Source organism: Chaetomium strumarium, assembly GCF_033439665.1.
Source record: "Chaetomium strumarium strain CBS 333.67 chromosome Unknown B0T15scaffold_1, whole genome shotgun sequence".
Taxonomy (NCBI): Eukaryota; Fungi; Ascomycota; class Sordariomycetes; order Sordariales; family Chaetomiaceae; genus Chaetomium; species Chaetomium strumarium.
In genome coordinates, this window is record NW_026944429.1 from 2,715,547 (window position 1) to 2,737,555 (window position 22,009).

General features: G+C 56.7%; 8 protein-coding genes across 8 annotated transcripts; 3 read left to right on the forward strand and 5 right to left on the reverse strand.

The window, feature by feature from the left end:
* Positions 1-930: 930 nt before the first annotated feature.
* On the reverse strand, positions 931-2,175 carry B0T15DRAFT_488852 (uncharacterized protein; the record flags this gene model as incomplete). Its single annotated transcript, XM_062866547.1, has 1 exon — positions 931-2,175. One exon carries the CDS (start codon positions 2,173-2,175, stop codon positions 931-933), a length of 1,245 nt encoding a protein of 414 aa, XP_062725943.1.
* A 2,057-nt stretch (positions 2,176-4,232) lies between these two features.
* Positions 4,233-6,916, reverse strand: B0T15DRAFT_488853 (uncharacterized protein; the record flags this gene model as incomplete). Its single annotated transcript, XM_062866548.1, has 18 exons — positions 4,233-4,469; positions 4,532-4,624; positions 4,683-4,911; positions 4,962-4,983; positions 5,036-5,197; positions 5,276-5,452; positions 5,503-5,734; positions 5,818-5,853; positions 5,926-5,938; positions 6,030-6,040; positions 6,100-6,209; positions 6,266-6,329; positions 6,400-6,428; positions 6,487-6,498; positions 6,562-6,609; positions 6,662-6,721; positions 6,801-6,823; positions 6,885-6,916. 18 exons carry the CDS (start codon positions 6,914-6,916, stop codon positions 4,233-4,235), a joined length of 1,590 nt encoding a protein of 529 aa, XP_062725944.1.
* A 1,263-nt stretch (positions 6,917-8,179) lies between these two features.
* Positions 8,180-12,247, forward strand: B0T15DRAFT_488854 (P-loop containing nucleoside triphosphate hydrolase protein; the record flags this gene model as incomplete). Its single annotated transcript, XM_062866549.1, has 2 exons — positions 8,180-12,145; positions 12,221-12,247. 2 exons carry the CDS (start codon positions 8,180-8,182, stop codon positions 12,245-12,247), a joined length of 3,993 nt encoding a protein of 1,330 aa, XP_062725945.1.
* A 646-nt stretch (positions 12,248-12,893) lies between these two features.
* Positions 12,894-14,164, forward strand: B0T15DRAFT_27401 (cytidine deaminase-like protein). The gene is made up of 4 exons (XM_062863495.1): positions 12,894-12,897; positions 12,977-13,534; positions 13,626-13,707; positions 13,787-14,164. The coding sequence occupies exons 2-4, from the start codon at positions 13,152-13,154 to the stop codon at positions 13,844-13,846; spliced, it is 525 nt and encodes a 174-aa protein (XP_062725946.1). The 5' UTR covers positions 12,894-12,897; positions 12,977-13,151; the 3' UTR covers positions 13,847-14,164.
* On the reverse strand, positions 14,129-16,541 carry B0T15DRAFT_27170 (FYVE zinc finger-domain-containing protein). Its single transcript, XM_062863470.1, has 3 exons — positions 15,554-16,541; positions 15,129-15,498; positions 14,129-15,055 (listed from the first exon to the last, which is right to left on the reverse strand). Exons 1-3 carry the CDS (start codon positions 16,378-16,380, stop codon positions 14,384-14,386), a joined length of 1,869 nt encoding a protein of 622 aa, XP_062725947.1. The 5' UTR covers positions 16,381-16,541; the 3' UTR covers positions 14,129-14,383.
* Positions 16,542-17,778: 1,237 nt separating this feature from the next.
* On the forward strand, positions 17,779-18,300 carry B0T15DRAFT_506866 (uncharacterized protein; the record flags this gene model as incomplete). Its single annotated transcript, XM_062867613.1, has 2 exons — positions 17,779-18,132; positions 18,166-18,300. The coding sequence occupies 2 exons, from the start codon at positions 17,779-17,781 to the stop codon at positions 18,298-18,300; spliced, it is 489 nt and encodes a 162-aa protein (XP_062725948.1).
* A 552-nt stretch (positions 18,301-18,852) lies between these two features.
* Positions 18,853-19,680, reverse strand: B0T15DRAFT_27529 (uncharacterized protein). Its single transcript, XM_062863510.1, has one exon. It carries the CDS (start codon positions 19,509-19,511, stop codon positions 19,044-19,046), a length of 468 nt encoding a protein of 155 aa, XP_062725949.1. The 5' UTR covers positions 19,512-19,680; the 3' UTR covers positions 18,853-19,043.
* Positions 19,681-21,077: 1,397 nt separating this feature from the next.
* Positions 21,078-21,854, reverse strand: B0T15DRAFT_27504 (uncharacterized protein). The gene has a single exon (XM_062863504.1). It carries the CDS (start codon positions 21,742-21,744, stop codon positions 21,169-21,171), a length of 576 nt encoding a protein of 191 aa, XP_062725950.1. The 5' UTR covers positions 21,745-21,854; the 3' UTR covers positions 21,078-21,168.
* Between the last annotated feature and the right edge of the window lie 155 nt (positions 21,855-22,009).

Consider the following 22,009-nt stretch of genomic DNA (forward strand, 5'->3'; position numbering starts at 1 on the left):
TTCTGTCATACCCGTAATGAACTTGTGTCTGTCGGTTGGTTCTATTTCGTTAATGTTTGACAAGCAAACCCCCATGTATGGCTTGGGTTTGTTGTCCAACCCTTTCCAGGCACTGATGGGTGAATAAATATCCGTATGACATCAGGTAATTCTGATGCCGGCCAACCCTTGGCCTGAGAAGTGTACGCATCTCGGAAGCCTTACGTTTGCCCTCACGTTTTGACCTACCTGGTAGTTTGCTTGTAATCATCCAGTTCTCGGCCTAAGCCTCGACGCCTCGTCCTCGATACTCGGTCCATGGAACAACTCACCCAGCTTCGAACGCAGTGACAGCTTCAGCACGGAGCCAACAGTTCCTGACATGTCCACCATCGCGCTACTGTGTAGCCTCATCCCACACATAGCGCCAGACTTTCTCCGCATTGGGCGGTATCAATCTCATAAATTGTTATGGCGGGCCAATGCAGAACATACCACAGTCACGGTCAAACTGGCAAAACTCCCGTCGCCCCCCGAAATGCTAACCATGAACTGGAGAACATCGGTTGAAAGGAAGTGAACTGTATATACCACAATAAAAAAAATCTGTAGTCTAAATACGCACCCCCGCCAGCACGCCCATGCGTGGCACTGTGGACATTCTCGGTCTATCCGAGAGCCCCCGAGCGAGAAGGGAAAATGATGCTAACCGCCACCTGGGTGACACAGCGCCGTCGGGTATCCATACTGGACCATATACCCCGCCTTCGTCCAGAGTCGAATAAGAATGTAATACCTTCTCCCATATAAACCCATGATAATAGCCCATATTGCACCAAAATACAACCAAGCATATAACACTTATTTTCTTTCTCTCTCTTGGATCCCTTTACGCCATGCTTGTCAATTGTCATAACCTCATGATTTGCGATCCCGCCCCCAGATTCTCTATCACGCCATCTCGGCCAAGACAGCTTCACACAGTTCCTCGTACCGCCTGGCGTCGAACCGTTTCCTCTGCCAGCCGGTCCTCCTCAGACGTTCGATCCTGGCTTGCCGGTCCAGCGTGCCTTTCCTCGTCGTCTCGCCTGTCGCTTCCGATCCGGCATCGGATTGTGGGTGGGACGCGGCGGTGGCAGAGGACAGGAGCTGATCGAGGCTTGTGGAGTGACGCGCGAGCTGGGCGCGCAGACTTGAGAGGTGCTCGCAGCAGCGGGAGACGGAGCGAGCGACGAAGTGGGAGCCCTCGTCCTCTGGGTCTTCGGTCTCGTACTCGGCTTCGTCCTCGGGTATCGTCTGCAACTGCAGCGGAAGTTCGATCTCCTGGAATTTTGGTGGCGGGTGTAGATCCGGGAGTTCTTGCTGCGGGCCGGCGAATTGGAAGTAGCTGGCTTCGAATCCGAGGGTAGGCGAGTCCGGGCGGATGAAGGGCTCGGCAGCGATATGTAAGGACTCGTCCTTGGGTAGCGAGAAAGACACCTTCTTGACGCGCTTGGGTGGGTACTGGGGTGACCCGGCCGGAGATTCATCCCCGAAAGAGCAGACGGAGGCGGTTGGCGAGGACATATGCGTGTCGGGAGTCCATGCTCGGGAGCTGATGGACCCGGAGGGCGAGTGGCAGGTCGATGAAGCTCGTGAAGAGCTAGCAGAATACGGCCGGAATTTCCTGAGCACCGACTCCTCAGCAGCGTTAATGAGCGATGCGGCGCGGTCAAAGTGTGTGCGAGCCTGTAGCAGGAGGTTGGCCCGTAAAGCCGAGGTGGACGGAAGCGGACGCGCGCAGATCTCGATCGAGGTTGCCGCGTAGAAGTGGAGGTAGATCAGATACACCGGCTCGACCTGTGAGGTATCCTTGACGCCCTCTAAGATCTCGAGGCATCTTGCTGAGCAGGCCCGATATCTCTTGCCGAAGTACTTCCTCTTGACTTCGGCAATCGCTTTCCTCCATTCGGCCTGCGTATACGGCAGCACAGGAAGAGCTGCCGGTGCAGAGATAGAAAGGCGCTTTGGTGGCTTCGGTCTTGCTGCTTGTAGCGAGTATCTCGGGTTTGTCGGGCTCGTCGACACTGTCGGGGCGGCGGAGCTGGTGGAGGAACAGATAGCCGACTGACGTCTTGAGCTCGAGGGCGTCTGGGGGCTACCGATGAGGCTCGTCCGGTTGTTCGACGCGAGCATTAGAGGTATTAGTCCGGCCATGGTCAGTATCGGTCGATAGGTGAGGTTCCAGAAACCAATGCTGCAGTTCGGTTTGAGATGGCCGCCAGGAGATAGAAAGCTTATTTGCAAGCCGAAACTCGCCACAGAGGTGTCGGCTGTGCTCGAGTCACGCACAGCTCATACGGGCATGTCCCTGTCACCCGGCAAATGAGGCGAATGGACTCGATCGCCAAATACGGCAACGAGCGCAATTCGCTAATTGGATTGCTGTGGATTCGACGCGGCACTCCGAGATGAAACGACCCAGAGGGCCGGAAAGGGGTCCCTCTAGTCAAGATATCTCGGCCACGTGCAGGCCCTTTGGATAGGGCGTCCCGTCGTCCGGGATTGCTTGACGCTCCGATCAGCAATGGAACGGTGTGATCACCGTCGCATCAGAAAGAGATGCACGCGACCTGGGCTTGGAGATCGGGATCCAAGAGGCGCTCTCGACCTTCGATTAGTGAGTGTATTGGGCTGATTTAGCCCGGTGTTTGCGAGCTGCCACGGGGCAGCCTATCCAAAGTTGGACCACACCGGGGACTTCGACAAACGCGTCCGATATCCTCTGCAGTCGATGGACGAAACACAGCCAACAAGATGATTGTCGATGCCGTCAAACGATTGGGCAGCTTCGATTGAGCTCAACGAACGGATGCCAATGGCGAACAACCCGATTGTTTATAACAATGTGTGCTACAGTACAGCTCTAAGTACGAGCAATAAGTATAATGATCTTCTAGGGTGAAGGAGTGGACAGGTTGGGAAGAGCATTCGAAGCAATCAGCGTGACAAACAAACCCGAGAGAGGGAGAAGATATGAATGGTTCTCCTGAGGGAGACGATGTGGGACACCAGCAGGACCCTACACCACATTCCCACTAGCCCTGTGTACCTTAGCTGATCATTTTGTCACAGTTTTTCATCAATCGGCGGTCGTTGTGGCGTCACACAGAAAAGAAAAAGCGTCGAAGCCAACGGAACGATGAGTGACATCGGGCGGCAGGTCGTGCATCTTCCGGGGAGTGCAGGAACCTCAGGAGGATCCGTGCTGCCGCTAGTGCTGCAGGGGCTCAGGGCCCGGGCCCTGGGACCTGGTCCCGAATGGGGAAAGCTCGGGTTACCCCTGAGCCTGCTAAACCTCCCGATGGGACCGAAATCAGCAGGGTTGCGCAGATGTCATTCTAGCCACGGCTCATCAAGCAGCAAGCTCCCTTCACAGTTTGTTGATTTTTGGCTTTCGGTCTCGTCACCTCGTCGCAATAGTTCTTACAACGTTTTGCAGATCACCAGTGGCATATTTGCAGCAAATAGGTCTCTTAACTCTTTATGCTCCGTACATAGTATATAACGTTGCCTATGGAGGACTGGAAGTCTGTCGTCACAAAGATGTGAACTGCCAATGTTGCATTTGCGCGGGAAATCCCAAGGCACCGACCCCCGACCGGGACCGACCGCGGGACCTCCCCGGCTCGTGTCCATGCGTCGTGATCTCGCAGCATTGTGGCGTACGATACTCACTTGGACAATATTCAGCATGCAGTGATATCAACATACTCCGTACATGCGAAGCCACGGCGATCGTCGTCGCAGAAGCAAGCTCCTCATCAAACCGCAGAAAGCAAGCGGGGTATTCTGATTGCCTGTGTGTTTGTTACGAAGAGAATACGGATACCTCCGCACAGTGCTTCCACTGCGGTTGGACTCGCCCGCACTGACCCTGCCCAGACAAGGGGCAAAGTTTGTGGCCGGGAGACGGGCGCGGCGACCCCTTCTCAACTGGCTCCTGGAGCGCATGGACTGTGATCGAATCCATCCCCTGCATCAAACCTGCTGCAGAGGTATCTAACGAAGGGGTCTGCAGAGTGACGGTATCTGAAGAATCTATTTGGCGAAATCATGTCTCTACCTATGCGCTATGTGGCCCCGACCCCTTCGCTCGAGCCTCGCGCTCCCTTGGAAGGGCTGTCTAGGACAAGTAGGGGTTGCGACTTGCAGTCGTCTTTGACCTCAACCAGAAAGGTCCCTTTTTTGGTGGCCGTGCATCCCGAAGTCCATCATTCCGTAGGCTGGACTGCCTCTGCGGAGGCCTTGACCTCGTCACCTTTGATTCCGTCGACGACTTTCAGCCCCTCAGCTTGCCGCGCGATGCTGTCGAGCTGTTGCTTCCGTGCGAGCCGTAGTTGTACTTCCTCGACGAGGTTATCCAGACTAATGAGCTCGCCCTCCTTCAGCGGGTGGTCATCGGGAAGACCCATCTCCTTGAGTTTTGCCTTGCCTTGGGCGAGTTCATCCTTGAAGGGAGTGTTAACCCGTAACTAGGTATAAGTAAGGGATAATTCACGCGAGCACATACCTCGCCCAGGATCAGGGCAAACGGCACGCCATTTGCTTCTGCAGCCTTGAACTGGTTCTGTAGCTTCGGCTTTACTTTGTAAAGGAATTCGGCCTGTTCGGTGTTACCTCCTGTTGCATCTTGAGGGCTCTATGGATGGGATGTAACTGACCTTAATGCCTGCATCCCACAGCCGGGCACAGACCTGACTTCTCTCCTTCAGCAACCCGCTGAAATCCTTGCCGCCCCCGAATGCCATGACAAAAACGTCGACTTCGTTCTTCCGCTCCTTCTTCTTTTGGGACGCATTGATGATAGAGAAAATCCGGTCAATGCCGAAGCTGATACCGACACATGGCACCTGTGTTTTCCCAGAGAACATGCCAACAAGGTTGTCGTACCTACGCATAGGTCAGTGGTGATCACATAGCGAGAACGAGATACTACAAACCTGCCACCGGCGGCAACAGACCCTAAACACTGTCAGCGCATGACGCACAAGAACTACAGAGTCAAAACACATACCCACGCCGAGGGTTGGGTCGTCGGATCGGTCCTCGTCGGGATCACTGGGCTTGCCGCCCTTCTTCTTGGAAGGCTTTTCCTTGGCATCCTCTGAAGCTGGGATCGCAGGCGCCGACCCTTCTGTTACAACCTCGTAGATAACTCCCGTGTAGTAGTCCAAGCCTGCATGGCATACGTCAATAAGCGTGGACGGGACAAAAAGGAGGTTTGGTCTGGTGGGTTCAGGTAGTGTGATCATACCTCTGGCCAAGGAGAGGTCAAAGGAAACGGTGTGCAAGGCACCAAAGTCTTCGAGGTAGGTGAAGAGCAGATCCATATCTGAGAAACCCTGCTGCATGGACGGGTTTGGTGCCAGAGCCTCATCCTGCTTCAACTTCTCGAGGAGATCCCGCTGGCCCTTGAGCACGACATATTGACCTATCATGTGGTTAGCCCGCCCTCGCCCAGAGAGGGCACTCGTCACTCACCGATCTTGTCGGCGGCCTCGGGAGCCAGCCCCTTCTCATCAACCATCTCCTTCCTCACGTCGGCCCAAGGCATTTTGTCGAGCTTGTCCACGGCAGAGGAGATCGGGCGGATGAGATTGTCGGGGACACCGCACACTTGGAAAAGCCCGTCGAGGATTTTCCGAGAGTTGAGCTTGATGGTGTACTTCCCCTGCCAACCTAGGCCCTCGAAAACCTCGTTGACGATTCTGATCTGCTAGAGCTGTCAGGAGAGAGTTGATCAAACCAAGGGGCTGTCTGAAGCGAATGAGAGCTGCAATCTGGTTTCGAACGTACGATTTCGGCGTCCGGAATCATGGGGTCATACACGCCCTGACGTCGTGATTAGCATCTATTCCTGACGATACGGTCTGTTTACAGCTCAGATAAAGAGAAGGGACCTACAGCAATATCAAAGCTATTTGGATGCGAGCAAATCGTCAACTCAGGGATCCAAAGCATGGGCCTGGAAGCCACAGTGCCAGGCAAAATCCAGGGTAAACACATACTCGCATTGGTACTGTTGCGTCATGTCAGTCCTTCACCTCGCCCTCAAAATGGGGATATAGGTTTGCTAACGAATTCTCTCATGCGGCCTTTTTTGACTGCTGGCTGATCTCTTCGGTAGACTTTTGCAATGTGATAACGCTTGATCTGGGTCACATCCTTGTTCATGGCCAGGTACCGAGCTATGCGGCGTTTTTAGTGCTGTGATATACAACTAAGGGGCTGGGTCGTGGCGTACCGAAGGGGACTGTCAAATCGTATCGCAAGCTGCAAAGCTCACCACCTTGGTCTGCCAGGTCGTACTGTAATAGACCAAGTGTCAGTCCAGATCCTAGCTTGCACAAGGGTGTCCTGGGGAGATTGGTCACCCACAATGAGCTTGCTGTCCTCGCCATATTTGCCTAGTTGTGCCTCCCTGTCAGCGACGTGCCGGTTCGTCGGACTGCCAGATTGATGTACCTGCAAGAATCTCTGTTGACAGTCAGCAAACTCTGGTTGACCCTGACGGTCGAGTCATCGCTTGGGAGTACCAACCCTTCAGTTCAAATACGGGCGTGTCGATGGTGATACCGCCGTGACGCTCTTTCGTGCCCATTAGTCCTGATCGCAACCAGCCGTCCCCGCCCGTACATACTGAAGACATCGGTAATGGTCTTGAAGATTTTCTCCCTGAGTACCATATCCGACCCGGACCCTGAGCATGGTGTTAGAGCCGCTTCCGAAAAGGATCGAGGTGTGGCACTGGTGGCGGGGGTAGTTCGACAGCAACGCACAGTCTCTAGTGCCCTTAGGCGTCCTGCGATTGCTCCGTTAGCTGTCGGTCTAGAGGCTTCAGCCGAGTTAGGACCCGAACACACTTGATCTCGAACTTGGGGGCCTTTGGCGCCATGGCTTTTGCGGGCGCGGGGTCAGCGGGGCTGCGAAACGAAGCGGCTGGTGCTGGTTGTCGCGAGGATCCGAGTGTGCAAGCTGCGGCTGACAGGGTAGCCAATGCCTGTGACAGTCCTCGTCGTGGTCGAGCAGACCGGATGGCGGGGATCCACGGGCTCAGCATTCAACATGTGAGTGGGTTTTTGGGCGCGGGGTGACTCAAGCTCTGCCTCGCCGTGTTGCTAGCAGCCGGCAAAAAGCTGCGCAACGGCTTCTTGGAATTGCGGGGCCGGCTGCGAGGCTGAGGCAAGGCTAAAGGTGTCAATGTGAGCTCCGCGGACGTGATTGGTTCCATTGCAGCTGACGGTCCGGGCGGGGCAGGAACTCTCTCCATGTCAATCTGGAAGCCTGTGTCAGAACAGCCCCGCTATCCAACGGCGGCAAGCTGTCACACACAGCCCTACGACGCCAGCTTCTCCATTGAGAGCGGCGTGCAATGAGCCCCTTCCAAAAGCATGGCGATGTGTTTGGCATGGTACTGGAGCAACTACGACGATCGGTCATGCACCATGCGAAGCCGAAAAGGAGTTCAAGTCGGGCTGTCTGGGTGCCTGTTGATGTCTCGACTTGGCAATACTACACCCCTGATTGGCCAACCGTTTTAGGCAGATGCAAGTCACCATGTACCTACTCCGTACGCTTCGTACAAGCGTATTCCGCGTATCGGCTTGCGGGCAGGAGATCTGAACTGTTCCATTCCATTCGGCCGGGGGTTCCTACACTTCCACTACATCCTACACAGTATTGTGTGGGCAGCGAACAACGTACGTGATCTAGTATGACGATTCCAAGACACAACAACAGCTGGCCTACCCGTCCCCAACACACGGATGGACTGGACGCGTCCTTCTTGGCGGGCGGGAAGCTGAGGGCAGCCGACAGGGGTCCAGAGCGCTTTCGCCGGATCGAAAGTTCCATTGCGACTGGGCCAGCATGAAGCGAATGCCCTTGGCGCCATTCAAACAGTTGACAGGGCTGCAGGTGCATCTGCAGCCCTTTATCTGTTTTGAGGAACTCGGGCTTCGGACCGTCAAGAGTCCGGGACAGAACAGCTTATACTTGGCAGGCTCGGCCGTCAACAAGAGGTCGAACCATCCCTCTTCTGCACTCCTGGTCATTCTCCCTCTTCTCCCTCTTCTCCCTTTTCACGAATTCACCTCAGCGCGCCAACTGTCCCAACCCCAGATGGGTATCGATTAGGACAGTCCAGCTAGTGGCCAAGATGGGAGACAACATCGACGAACGTGTTGACAAGGCGGCGCAGCCGCCGGCCGCCGGGGACGACGAGAAGAACCTTAAGCTGCCTGCCTTGGACGACGGCCAGGCAGATGGAAACGTCACGGCCAAGGACGTCAAGGCTCGTCCCGAGCGCGAGGCCACGGCGGCCGACTACTTCCGCGTCTTCAGCTACGCGACGCGCTGGGACTTTGTGCTGATGGCAGCCGCCGCCCTGGCCAGCATCGGCGCGGGGACCACGCTGCCCCTGATGAACGTCGTCTTCGGCCGGCTCGTGGGGAATTTCACCGACTATTTCACGCCGAACCCCCAGTCTGCGGACGACTTCACGTCCCAGGTCAACCGCATGTCGCTATACATCTTTGCGCTCTTCATTGCCCGCTTCGGGCTCAACTACATCAACAAGTTCTGCTTCCGCCTCATCGGCATCCGCATGTCGGCCGCCATCCGGCTGCACTACCTCCGCTCGCTCTTCGGCCAGACCGTCCACGTCCTCGACTCGATGCCGTCGGGCACCGCGGCGAGCACCATCACGTCGTCGGCCAACACGCTGCAGCTCGGCATCTCGGAGAAGCTGGGCACCTTCCTCGAATTCAGCTCGACCATCGTCACGGCCATCATCGTGGCCTTCACGCACAGCTGGTCGCTGACGCTGGTGACCGCCTCGGTGATTCTCTTCATCCTGCTCGTCATCTCCATTCTTCTGCCCTTCATCATCAAGGGCCACTCGAGGCTCACCAAGGCCGATGCCCGGGGCACCTCGGTGGCCACCGAGGCCCTCGGCGCCATCCGCATGGTCACCTCGTGCGGCGCCGAGGCCCGCATGAGCCAGCGATATGCCGAGTGGGTGAAGAAGGCCAAGCAGGCCACCCTGTTCACCTCGCCTTTCATGTCGGCCCAGTTTGGCCTCATCTTCTTTGGCCTGTTCGGTTCCTTCGCGCTGGCCTTCTGGTACGGCATGAAGTCGCTGATCGAAGGGCGCCTCGACGGCGGCATCGGCACCGTCGTTGTCGTGCTCATGTCGGTCATGCTGATGGTCGTCTCGCTCGAGCGCATCTCCACGCCCCTCATTGCCGTCTCCAAGGCCATGGTGGCCGCGGCCGAGTTCTTCGCCGTCATCGACGCGCCGCAGCCTAATATGGGAACGCTGAAAGAGCCCGACGTGTCGGCCGAGCAGGATATTGTCTTCGAGGATGTGCACTTTGCCTATCCCAGCCGCCCATCCAAGAAGGTGCTGGACGGCTTGAATCTCCGCATTGCCGCCAACCTGAACACGGCGATTGTCGGTCCTAGCGGGTCCGGCAAGAGTACCATCGTGGGCCTGATCGAGGGTTGGTACACACTTCATGACCAGTACGTAATCGCGAAGGCTGTTGAGAAGGACAAGAAGAAGGACAAGAAGAAGAAGAAAGGGGAGGGCAAGAATGAGGAGGATGACGCCGACGCTGACGAGGATGCTCCGGCACCCTTGTCTACCGAGGAAATGGGGCCGCCCGTCGAGCTGAAGGGCAGCATATCCACGTGCGGGAAGCAGCTCGGAGACATCGACATCAAGTGGTGGAGGTCCCAGATCGGGCTCGTACAGCAGGAACCCTTCCTCTTCAACGACACCATCTTCAACAACGTCGCGGCAGGTCTGATCGGCACCGAGTGGGAAAAGGAGTCGGACGAGGTCAAGCGCAAGCTCGTCAAGGAAGCGTGCGCCGAGAGCTTCGCCGACGAGTTCATCGACCGGCTGCCGGACGGCTACGACACGCAGGTGGGCGACCAGGGCGCGAAGCTGAGCGGCGGCCAGCGCCAGCGGCTCGCCATCGCGCGCAGCATCATCAAGAAGCCCAAGATCCTGATCCTCGACGAGGCCACCTCCGCCATCGACGTCCGCGGGGAGCGGATCGTGCAGGCGGCGCTGGAGAGGGCGTCCAAGGGTCGGACCACCATCACCATTGCCCACCGGCTGTCCACCATCAAGAACGCCGACCGCATCTGCGTGTTGCAGAACGGCCGGGTCGTCGAGGAGGGAACCCACGACAGCCTGCTCGAAAACGAGCTGGGTGCCTACTACGGCCTTGTGCATGCGCAGAAGCTGTCCCTGGGCGACGACACGGGTGGCAAGGAAATGCACGAAGAAGAAGACCTGGGCGCTGTGCTCGCCCGCGAGAAGAGCGCGGCCAAGTCGGTGGCCGAGAACGCGAAGGAGGATGCCAAGTGGCGAGATCGGAACCTCTTCAACGGCTTCGGAAAGCTCCTGTACGAGCAGCGCCGCCGGTTTCCCTTCTACATCCTCGCCATCATCGGCGGCATGGGTGCGGCGGCGGCGACGCCGATTCAAGCCTACCTCTTCGCCCAAGTGGTGGGCGTCATCCAGGAGCCGTCCGACGCCGCGCGCCTGGACGGGGCCGTCTTCTGGGCCAAGATGTGGACCGCGCTCGCCGCGGGCATCGGCGCAAGCTACTGTCTGACCGCCTTCGTCGCGACGAATCTGGAGGCCCACATCGCGGCCACCTACCGGCAGGAGTACTTCGAGTCGCTGCTGTTCCAGCCCACGTCATACTTCGACAAGGACGACAACGCGACGGGCCAGCTGACGGCGCGGCTCTCGAGCGACCCCCAGGCGCTCAAGGAACTGCTGGGCATCAACATGATGATGGTGCTGATCGGCGTCTTCTCGCTGATCGGCGCGCTCGCCATCTCGTTCGCGTACGGCTGGAAGCTGGCCCTGGTGGCTCTCTGTGTGACGGTGCCGATCGGGATCGTGGCCGGCTACTTCCGCGTCCGGTACGAGCTGCAGTTCAACGCCATGAACGAGGCCGTGTTCCAGGAGAGCTCCAAGTTCGGCGCCGAGTCCATCGGCGCATTCCGGACCGTCAGTGCGCTGGTCATGGAGCAGAGCATCTGCGACCGCTACCAGCGCCTGCTCGACGGCCACGTCACGGCGGCGTTCCGGAAGGCCCGGTGGACCACGCTTGTGTTCGCCTTTGCCGACAGCGTCAGCCTGGCCTGCCAGGCGCTCATCTTCTGGTACGGCGGCCAGCTGATGAAGAATCGGGAATACGACGTCATCTCCTTCCTGGTCACCTACATGGCCGTCATCCAGGGCGCCGAGTCCGCCGGCCAGTGGCTAAGCTTCGGTCCGAACGCCGCGCAGGCCGCTGCGGCGGCGAACCGCATCCTGCACGCCCGCGAGACGCGCATCAAGGACGACGTCGCGCAGTCGGAGCAGATCCCCGACGTGGACGGTGGCATCAGGATCGAGCTGAAGGACGTCCACTTCAAGTACCCCACGCGCGACGTCTCCATCTTCAAGGGGCTCAACATCACGATCGAGAAGGGCCAATTCGCGGCGCTGGTGGGCGCGTCCGGGTCCGGCAAGACGTCCATCGTCAGCCTGCTGGAGCGCTTCTACGACGTGACCAAGGGCCAGATCCTGTTCAACGGCAAGGACATCTCCACCGTCAACGTGTACCAGTACCGCAAGCTGCTGTCGCTGGTGGCACAGGAGCCGTCGCTATTCCACGGCACCATCCGCGAGAACATCCTGCTGGGGGTCGACCCGGCGGCCGTAACAGACGAGCAGCTGCACCAGTGCTGCCGGGACGCGAGCATCCACGACTTCATCGTGTCGCTGCCCGACGGGTATAACACCAACATCGGCAGCCGCGGCGTCAGCCTGAGCGGCGGCCAGAAGCAGCGGCTGTCGATCGCGCGCGCCCTGATCCGGAACCCGCGCGTGCTGCTGCTGGACGAGGCCACCAGCTCGCTCGACTCGGAGAGCGAGAAGCTGGTCCAGGCCGCGTTCGAGAAGGTCGCCAAGGGCCGCACCACCGTCGCCGTCGCGCATCGCCTGGCCACCATCCAGGGCGCGGACATCATCTACGTGCTTGGTGAGGGGAAGGTGCTCGAGAAAGGCACCCACGCCGAACTGCTGAGGCAGAAGGGCGTGTATTGGCATATGGTATGTTGGAGATGAGAATGAGACCCCGTTGACTGACCTCCGGGATGTTTTGCGCTAACTTGTGTTGTGTAACAGTGCCACAACCAAGCCCTCGACAGGTAGACGTGAAAGTACCAGGTACTCTGGCACTGCGTTGCTGCCGCTTCGTTCTAATTCGGGTTTGATTTATTACTATTACCATTTCTGCCATGTTTCGGTTCGGGTCTGCCCAGGGAACACACCCCTCTGTTTTATCTACTACATTCAGCATACTCAGCTCTCGATTTTTCTGGCTGGCGCACCGGATAACTATTTGGAAAAGGAGTTGGCCCGTTTTCGGTTTGATATCCAACAACGTGGCTCACATCAAGACTCTTCTCAAATTGTACCAGTGTTTGGGCCTGGCAATATTTGCTTAGAGAGGATAAATACTTTGACATATCGCCCTTCTGCTTCTGAGGCTCTAGGATACGAATTTGAGGGCAGAACGCTAGACCTGAAATCATGTCTAATGTTTTGCCATGATTATCTCTTTGCGGGCTATCGAAGAAGAAAGGAAGAAGAGAGAAGGACGTGAATGGGTGTGACGGGTATGGTTTGTACGAGCAGATCTAGGCCAGCCCTAGCTACCTATTCACCTACTAGTAGTGTAAAGGAAGGGGACAAAAAGCACTAGTCTGTACTTGGATCCTTCTAGCTACTAGACGCTCTGCTCCTTAGCACTTTCTTCCCCTGAATTCCTTATTTCTCTGCTGTGTTTTGGAGAGCTACCGGTATGTATTATCGGTTATCGGCGGCCCTCAATGTAAGGGTGTACACGTGTAAATCGTACCCCGCTGACCTCATTCCAAGCTGCGAGACAACACAAAGGCATCATCATCATCATATCCCACGGCTCATAATACACTAACAAGTACTAGCCACGCCTTCCCCGAGATAGAACCAGTCCACAAACAAAACCCAGCCTTTCCCCCTCGTGTCCCCAGGTTCAACCAACACCAACAAAAAACAAAAAACAAAAAAAACAATGTCATCATCCTCCTCATCAACCCCACCAATCCTCTCCTCCTCCTCCCCGCAAGACGTCTCCGCAACGTGCGCCGCCCACGGCCTAACCGAGCCGGAATTCCACGCCCTGCGCGAGCAGGCCACGGCCGCCAAAGCGCGCGCCTACTGTCCCTACAGCGGCTTCCGCGTCGGCGCGGTGCTCCTGACCCGCAAGGGCGACTACGTCCCGGGGGCCAACGTCGAGAACGCGAGCTACCCGGTCACGACGTGCGCCGAGCGGGTGGCGTTTGGGCGCGCCGTGGTCGACGGGCACCACGCCGTCGGCTTCAAGGCGGTCGCGGTGGCGACGGATTCGGATCCGGCGGCGGGGCCGGCTAGTCCCTGTGGGATGTGTCGGCAGTGGTAAGTTTCTTTTTTTCTTTCTTTTTTTCTTTTTTTATTTGGTTGTTTTGCGGTGACGGGAAAAGGGGGAGGGGCTGATGATGGGGTTTAGTATCCGCGAGTTCTGTGACGTGAAGGTCCCGATCATCATGTTTGACAAGGACAGCAACTTTGCCGTCATGCGGCTTGAAGAGGTGAGCAGAACCAGTGTCTCCGTCAAACATATATTGGTGGGCTCTGTGTTGATGTATATTCTTTCTTTTTTCTCGCTAGCTCCTCCCCTTGTCCTTTGGCCCCTCGGCACTGGGAGTCGCCGAACCTTCCAAGTCGTAGTAGCATGAGCTTTTGTTTTGATTCGCATCGGATGTTCGACAAGCGCGCGGTCATGATTTCAGGCGAGTTGGCGTTGGTGTTGGGCTGAGGTGGATGCATTCTAGATTGTGCGGTTGGGTCTGCAGAGTAGAGATGACGAGCAATCCGGAACGGATAAGGGGCCGTAGTAGGGACCTGGTGTATGAGGTGGGCATGCGAAATACAACCCGGTTTCACCAACTCGCCCTGAGCATATTCCTATCCATAACAGGAGCTGTAGCTGGCGATGTCACATGCGTCACGAGGAGCACTTGCCGCATGTGATATAGGGACGTCCTCTCCGTGATGATGGATGATATGCTGTACATATAATGCGAAGGAGTGGTATCTGATGCTCAATCTAACATACCGATGTATATCCTATCCATATCCGATTTCAGCCAGCCAAGAAAGACTCCAAAATCACCACACAGCAAAAAAAGAGATCTCCCGGATTTACGCCGTAACCTTCACCCATACCGAAATGATGTTTTCCCCCCCGCAGATTCAAACTACTCGCTAATAACCAAACCCATCGTGCTGATGCATAGGACACCGTCCAGGATGCCTTTCCCACCAGGCGTTGATACACGCCCGGTGGAAGCGACACAGACACTCGAGCCTGGCCATCGCAACGCCCACCTCGAACTCCTCGAGGCAGATGGAACACTCGGCCGAGTCAACACAGTCCTTCTCGGTCGCCGTATAGGGGAACATGCCCGTCCGGCGGGGTGGCACAGGCGGCAACTCGTCCTCACCACCGGGTGATGTCGCTGCTGCCGATGTGCCGGCGCCGCTACGGCCACCGTACCTGCTGTGGGCCGTGATGCAGTTATTGATGTGCGCCTCGCGCAGCGACTCGAAATTTGGGAGCGTGCGTGGCGGGAGCTCGCGGTGACAGACGGGGCACTCGTCTTCCTCCGGAATCTGGGGGCGCGGGGCGAAGGGTAGGCGCCGACTGATTGAGGCTGATGATGAGGATGACGGCCCTGCCAGGGTTGAAGGGCCCGGTCTGGCACCTGATTCGAGCGTAGACCGGTAGACTGATGCCATGCCCGGATAGGCGAAAGGAGACTGTGACGCTGTAGCAGTAGGTAAAACCGGTGGTGTGCCCCATAGAATGCGATTTCCGGCGCTCCTGTGAGGTGGGAAATGTGGCTGAGGGGAAGACATCGTTCCCAGCTGCTGGCCCTATTTATTCAGTAGAGTCAGCGTCATTCACGTGGTGATACAGCAACTTAGGCAGGTGGCACGGCCAACATACCACTGTAACGCTCCGGCTTCTCCCTTGGGTGTCGTGGAGGGTCCCGGAACCAAAGTAGACGCCCCATCTATTGGAAGGGGTGTTGTCGTCGGGTTGCACGCGTGGGCGGGGGTTGGTTTGATCCCTCGCCGGCTCCCCTTGAGCCCCTTGAGGCTGCGGCGGCGCCGTGTTGGGATCAGGAACGCAGGGGTTGCATAGCCTCACCCTCTCACCCCCGCCGAACCCGGGATACCACCCTTGACTGTCGAGAAGAGAGAGGGGCGCACTGTGAGCAATAGGAGGCGGCGTACCGGGCGGCCGGACGATATACTGGTATGGTATGGTGATGCGATGTGGCGAGCAAGCGTTACAGACTACCCGGCCACACTTTCTGTAGGTAAAAGGTAAGTCTCTCTGCGCCACTTTGTGTTGTCATGGACACTAACCGGCAGTGATGTTTCCTAACAAAAAAGCTGAACTGAGTGCCACAGAACGGGCAATACGTGACCTCAGAATCCGGCTGCCACCTCGGCAGCACCATCTCGGATGGGCTGGTGTGTTCGGCTGCGGTTGACAGAGAAGGCGAAGGTCCTGGAGCCAGTCCCGTGGTTGCGGCAACACTAGCCGCGGGTCTGTCGACAGGTTGGAGTCCAAGGGGAACTCTGCTGGTTCTCGGCATGGGCATGGGGCCCAAGGCTGTTTGCATTCCACCATCGCCATCTCTGCTATCGCTTTCAGTAGTCCCTTGTCTTTCAGATTCGGCTCTCGGCTGGATTCCAAGGGGTTGATCATCTCCCAGGAAAGCGGGACTAGTTGAACTCAGCCCCGAATTTCCACGTTCCGGCCCCTCTGCAGCAGCTCTGCGGGCTTCCAGGCTTGCGTCATTCGCTTCACTAGCGGCAACCGGCACCTCGGGTGACGGAGACCGGGCTCTCAAAGTTTCCTCACCCTCACTTTCCTCCTCAGAGTCCCCGCTTATGGGAGAGACCGGTTGGGTGTCCTGCGATTCCACATCCTGTCGTTCCTCGTCCTCCCGTTCTTGTCCGTCATCCGATGGCGCCCGCTCAACGACGTGGGAAGGACAGTCGAAGTACCGCGAGCATTCTTGATCGTGATACCGTGCTGTACGCCATTGACATACGGACGGGAGGGCTTGTTGGGCACCGTAGCCGCGGTCTGACGGCGCGGAGGAGGCGCTGGGCGGGGAGTGTCGATCCACCTCCATGGGCACGTGAGGCTGTCGGGTCGAACCTCCGGTATCAAGGCTCGCCATGGCCGTCGTGCCCAAGACGCATCCGGCGCCGTCGCTGGGGGGGTTGCGCAGGGTTCACCCGAGAAGGTCTTCAAAGATCGCGCTCGTGGCTAGCTCGCCACCTCGCCGATACGCCCCCTGCTGTACAGGAAGGATAAGGGGAACTAGCGTCGAATGCGTAGGGTTCTGATTTTTCAAGTAAACAACCAAGAGCCATACATTGGCTCCTGCTCGTGCGCCAAGCTCGCGGAGTGTTAAACGCAACAGTGATACCGGTAGTGCTATCCGTCAGAGGGCGGCTCCGGTGTCGCCGCCTACCACTAGCTGTACCCTGGCGTCATCGATCAATAAGATTCGCTGATACAGGAAACTGAAATGGGCGATCGATAACCAATAGCGCATGTCTTCGGTCCGCCTTCAGTAGAAGACAGCAGAACTCCTGAGAACCCCCGAGTCCCAGCCTCTAGAGCAGCTTTCGCACCAAACTTCAGGTAGGGGGGAAGATAGCGAGAGTAGAGGTCAGTGAGTAGTCGTGGCGGGGCACGCTCCGTCTCAAACAAGCACCTAACCGCAATGATAACAGTGGAGCGGTAGCTAAATGTGGGGCAGCTTTGAACAGTCCATATAATACATGGTACAATACAGATATACAGTACATGTAACATACATCACAAGTAGGTAAGGTACTGTTTCTTGATATCTAACGTTATATGGTACTATCTGTCAGTGTATTGTACTTGTACGACACATACCACCTACCCTACGTTACTCTGCTTGTCATATCGTTATCGTCACTGGAGGTATCAGGTAACGCCCTCTTTACCATATGTGTCAACATCGTAATAGTTAGAGAACACCGGGCATGGGCCCAGCCGCTGTAGGAAGAAGCGTTCTCAAGTTATGGGAGGCAACAACGGAACCACAGCTAGCTGTTTGCGTGACATTGCGTGGAAGAGGGCATAGTTGCGTGCCGTTATGTTGCATTGTTGTTGATAAGGTATTTGCCTGGCTGTGTGCCTGCCAGCACGTCCAGTTATCCCATGTCGAGCACCCCTAACCCCTTTTACTGTAGTAGCTCGAGTACAGCGCATCACACAACCAAACAAGATGGGCACAAACCATCCGATGGGTATGGCACATGCTGAGATTTTGACAACTTGGCAAACATTCAACAAACACAAGTAGTTGCTAGTTGTCAACTTTAGGTGCGCCTTTACGTGTCTGGTCAGGCCTGTGGTTGCGTCACGTTGCCAACATTGCGTTGTTGGCAACTGCTGGCGGTAGCTTTTATGAAGCCAGCCCCTGATCTCTGGCTATATATATCACATGAGGAGCTTGCTCGAATCAGCGCTGCCTCCATAGTAACTACCTCGATCAGTTTGAGACTACCGATTACTACTTGAGGTTGTCCTTTCAAATATGGGCTTCGACTGCGGCTTTGACATCTATCCCAGGCTGGACCCGGCCAAGGAGACTGACAAACGGGCATACCGTGAATTTCTCGACGAAGTCATCAACACATACAAAGATGCTAACGACAAGGAAGGAGGTCGGGAGGACGGCAAGGTCCTCCAGTTGCCCGAAGACCCTGGAGGCCGGCTGTCAAGCAAGCTTTACATTACCTTCATGGTCGGCGAATGGCCGAGGATGCCCGCGAGCCCCGAACGATGCAACTATTTTCTCCGCTTCAGCTCCAAGGTCAGCGGACGCCTGACGCAGTGCGCTGAGCCCTACATCCGTGGCGTGCACCGGATAGCCCGGAGGCATTTCGGGGTTAGAGTTCATTGGTAGCATGAAATGATCGAGTCTGAGGATCCGACGAAGAGATCGGGTTACTACAACTGGTCCGAGGTTTATGAAGCGGACGAGAAACTCAAAGCACTAGCAAGTGGACAGGAACAAGTCGGGCAATCAGCAAATGGCGGAGAGGGGCAGCTATGAGTAAGAGATAGGATCTGGGAGGAATTTGAGGAGCGTGGAACCTCGGGCGGTGGTGAATGAGATAATGGTTCGTCGGAGCAAGTCCCAACATCGAAGAGTACTTTAACTAGGGACTTGTGCTTACCTTTACCCCTGAAAGCATCTCGGGCTCCATCTGGCAACACCGGAATACGAATGGACTGAGGAGCAGGCATGGCATTTGATCTTGAATCCGATCGTAGATTGCAGATCAGGAAGGCCATTGATGATGAGATTTGGCCTGTATCATGAGCATCCTTGGCCGAGACATCAGATGACGTTCCACAAAGCAGTGATGAGTGACGGTGCACGACAACGACGGACGGATTGGCGGATTTTATCATTTTCCGTTCGTGCCGGAGTATGCGTGGTCGCCCTCAAGGTTCCGCAAGGTCCAAGTCCAAGGGAATAACTGGTGCGCCCATCATCCCAGAAGCCCTGCCGTTCAAGGCCACAGCTTCTTGTCTAATATCCAACATGCCAACCAGTAGTCCAGATCTATAAAGGAACTCGAGGGAGTCGCCCTGACATGCCAGAAACCCTTTCCCAAACCTCGTTAACCACCAAAAAAAAAAGCCCCAAACATCGCTTCCCCGAAGAATCAAGTAGTATGGACCATGGACGAATCGAAGAAATAAAAAGAAGTCGCTAGGGTATAGTTGTCCAAGGTAGATCGGTTCTCGCCATCGTCGCTCTCACAGCGGGGTCGGACCAGTGTGCCGCGCCTAAGCAAGGAGAGCGACACCAGCACCGAGGACACTGAGCAGCAAGGCAGGCTGGACAAAGAGACCGCCCGCACCAGCTGTCGGGATGGTGCTAGGCGACGAACCCGTGCCAGAAGGACCAGAAGTCTCGACGCTCGAGCCCGACCCGGGCCCCGAAGACCCGGTGACGACGGGGCGAGAGGTAGAGATGATGAAAGAGGAGCTGGCGGTGGGGCCGACGGTGGTCGTCGAGTTGGACAGAGGGAATGTCCAGCTTGTCGAAGAGGAGATGATGCTGCTGGTGCTGCTGGTGCTGCTGCTGGAGGTGGTGGATGTGCGACCGGGGCAGTTGCTGACGGTTGGGTTGCACTGGGTGACGGTAACCGTCTTGGTCATGGTCTGGGTCGAGGTGGTGGTGGTGTCGACCTCTTGGGCGGCAACCAGCGAGAGGCCAGTGGCCAGGACGGCGACAATGCTCTTGAATTGCATTGTGTCAAGTGTGTATTTGTGACTCGAATAAATAGAAAGATTCAAGTGTCGGAATATTTGTGTCGAGTTGCCGCGAGGAATGCTAAGTCGGGCAACGGGATCGGCGCAAGAGATCGCTTCGGTGAAGGAAGATCAAAGGTGCCGGTGTGAGAAGATCGGGCGTAAGGGCGAAAGGGCGAAAGCCAGAAGATCGATCGAATTGATCTGAATCCCAAATGAGTGGAAGGCTGACGCCGGAAAGCAAGGTAAAAGAGCGGATAGCTGCTGGAATGCGCTGAAAGGGGAAGGGAGAGGAGAGGGAATGCGAGCGCATCGAAGGGGTGGGAACCCGCCCTTTTAGGTCCCCAGCAGCGCGGTTTCTGGGCAGCAGCGCCCTGGCACAGCGGCTTGCGAACCCCATGTTCCTCACAGTTCGCGAGCTGATGATTGCTGGGGAGCAGGGGATCGCCACAAATGCCCTGGTCGGACGAAAACCGCGTACCTTGCAGTTGCAGACGGTGGGACTCAATCTTATAAGGCTGGGTAGCTGGTTGGTCAGTTGAGAACTGTGCCTGCAGGAACAGGAGAGCGTCGACCAATCGCCTTCCAGCTGCGGAGTCATCGACATGGCGCTCTTTACACCCCTGCTCCAATCCGAACTCTGAGCGGCACTGAGCGGGCCGCAACTTTGGCCACCAGCGGGCTACAACTCATCAACGGATGACGAGCCACAGCATGCTGCATGAAGAGTCTGCAAAACATTTTTTCGATTGCCACGTTCAACCAATTGCTGCAGTCAGATCGAAAGATACGGTCGGGCGAAAGGCGGTCCCACATAAGAACTTGTTTGGGCAGCAGTGGTCCCGTCATCCTACAACTCTCTTTTGCCAGTCCTCATGAGCTGCGGTATTAACTCGGAAGAGCTCGAGAAGTTGACTCACATACGGCAATCGCCGTGAAGACAGTCCTTCGTCAACTTGATCCCTCCGGTGATCATGTAATTCGGGGCATCACCGCCGCTCACCAACGTCACCTCAGCTGAGGCAGCGTCTGCAGGTGGTTGGTGGGATACCACAGCCGTCGCCATCCAGCCTGTGCTACTTCGTACTGCGTCGTGCTACAGTGAGGGTTAAGAAAAGGAAAGAGACCGGAAAAGGTTGGGTGGAGAAGGCCGCTGCGGGAGGTGGCAGCATCCGCAGTGTGACCTGCATCCAACATTTCCAACGGGCGTAACCTCCATGATACCGCCGTAGTGTATGGTCGGCAGCACGCATTGCATTCCACTTCAAGATGAAGGGAGGATGACGAGAGGTTCCAATGCCTTTGTGTGAAACCGCCATCTCCAAGGCTTGGCAGAAGGTTATTTCAGTGGTGGAACTTGGGCCGGGCCAGCCCAAATCGACAAGCCCCTTCCAATCTCGACTCATTTCAGGTCCACCGTATCTGTTGGTGATTCTGGGCTCGGCCATGCCAAGATCAAGGAGTGTGGGATACATTGTATCAATTCTATGAGGACTGCGCAGGGAAGAAGCTACACTACACTATGGTGAACCGAAACCTCCCAACGCCGTCGTACCCAAAACTCCCGCCGGTCCCCTCCCCCCAAAAAAAGGCAAAACGGATGAAAATCTACCAAAGACGTTGCCGCCTCAGTCCTGAGGCGAGAGTGGGCCGTGGCCTAGGAAGTTCGTGTCCGTGTCTCGGCGCGGCTCTCTGTGCGCCCAGGGCTGCTCCTGGGCTCTCTTGTGCGGCTGCCATCTAGCTCGGCCGTCGGGCATGTCGTGTTGGCGGAACCGCAACGGGTACAGACACAGTAGCGGCAGCACAATGCCAATGCCGAGGCGGCCGAGTTTCTATCACGCTGAAGATGCTGAACCTCGGATGGTGGTGTTGTGGGTTGGCGCGCCATGTCGTCCCTGAGACTATATGGGGGCGCTTCTTCCGATGGCGTTCGCTCTCGCTCGAGTCCCAGGCGTTGTCTCTCTTCCCTGTCCAACCGGTCCTGCTCTCTCCATCTCTGCTGCTCCTCGATCAGGCATTGTTCGAGCGACAGGCATAAGCGGGCCAGGGCGTCCTCGGTCACGGCTGACGTATCCTTCAAGTCATGCTTCTCGTGACGCCGTCTCGATCCTTCTCGTCGCGAGCGTTCGGAACGCCGGTGGCTGGAGCTCCTGTGCCTGTGCCTGTGCTTGTGCCTTCGCGACTTGTGATGGTAGTGATGCTTGAAGGGAAACAAGAGACCGATCAGACACATGATTGTTTCGTTTCAACAAGTGTGGAAAATGAGATGGATAACAATTCTGGCTGACAGCTTCACTCCCAGAAACCAAGCGCCCTGGCGAAGGAGCGCTATATAGGAACCGCCATCTCCCCGTCGCCCGCTGGTTCCGGACATGAGAGGTCATGATGGCCAGAGAGGCCACGACTTCACGCTTTGTGCGGCCTTGAACGCTCTTTGTCCGTTCGAGGACTAACTAAGCGTGCCTTTTCTTAGCGGCCCTGGTGGGGGATCACCAACG

Excerpts from the sequence above, each read along its gene's own strand:
- B0T15DRAFT_27401 (XM_062863495.1), top strand. The coding sequence starts at position 13,152 with ATGTCATCATCCTCCTCATCAACCCCACCAATCCTCTCCTCCTCCTCC. Across the intron at positions 13,535-13,625 it reads TGTGGGATGTGTCGGCAGTG|TATCCGCGAGTTCTGTGACG; the intron begins GTAAGTTTCTTT and ends GATGGGGTTTAG. Across the intron at positions 13,708-13,786 it reads CCGTCATGCGGCTTGAAGAG|CTCCTCCCCTTGTCCTTTGG; the intron begins GTGAGCAGAACC and ends TTTTCTCGCTAG.
- B0T15DRAFT_27170 (XM_062863470.1), bottom strand. The coding sequence starts at position 16,380 with ATGGCGAGCCTTGATACCGGAGGTTCGACCCGACAGCCTCACGTGCCC. Across the intron at positions 15,499-15,553 it reads GTTAGGAAACATCACTGCCG|AAAGTGTGGCCGGGTAGTCT; the intron begins GTTAGTGTCCAT and ends TTTTACCTACAG. Across the intron at positions 15,056-15,128 it reads GAAGCCGGAGCGTTACAGTG|GGCCAGCAGCTGGGAACGAT; the intron begins GTATGTTGGCCG and ends CTGAATAAATAG.
- B0T15DRAFT_27529 (XM_062863510.1), bottom strand. The coding sequence starts at position 19,511 with ATGCAATTCAAGAGCATTGTCGCCGTCCTGGCCACTGGCCTCTCGCTG.
- B0T15DRAFT_27504 (XM_062863504.1), bottom strand. The coding sequence starts at position 21,744 with ATGTGTCTGATCGGTCTCTTGTTTCCCTTCAAGCATCACTACCATCAC.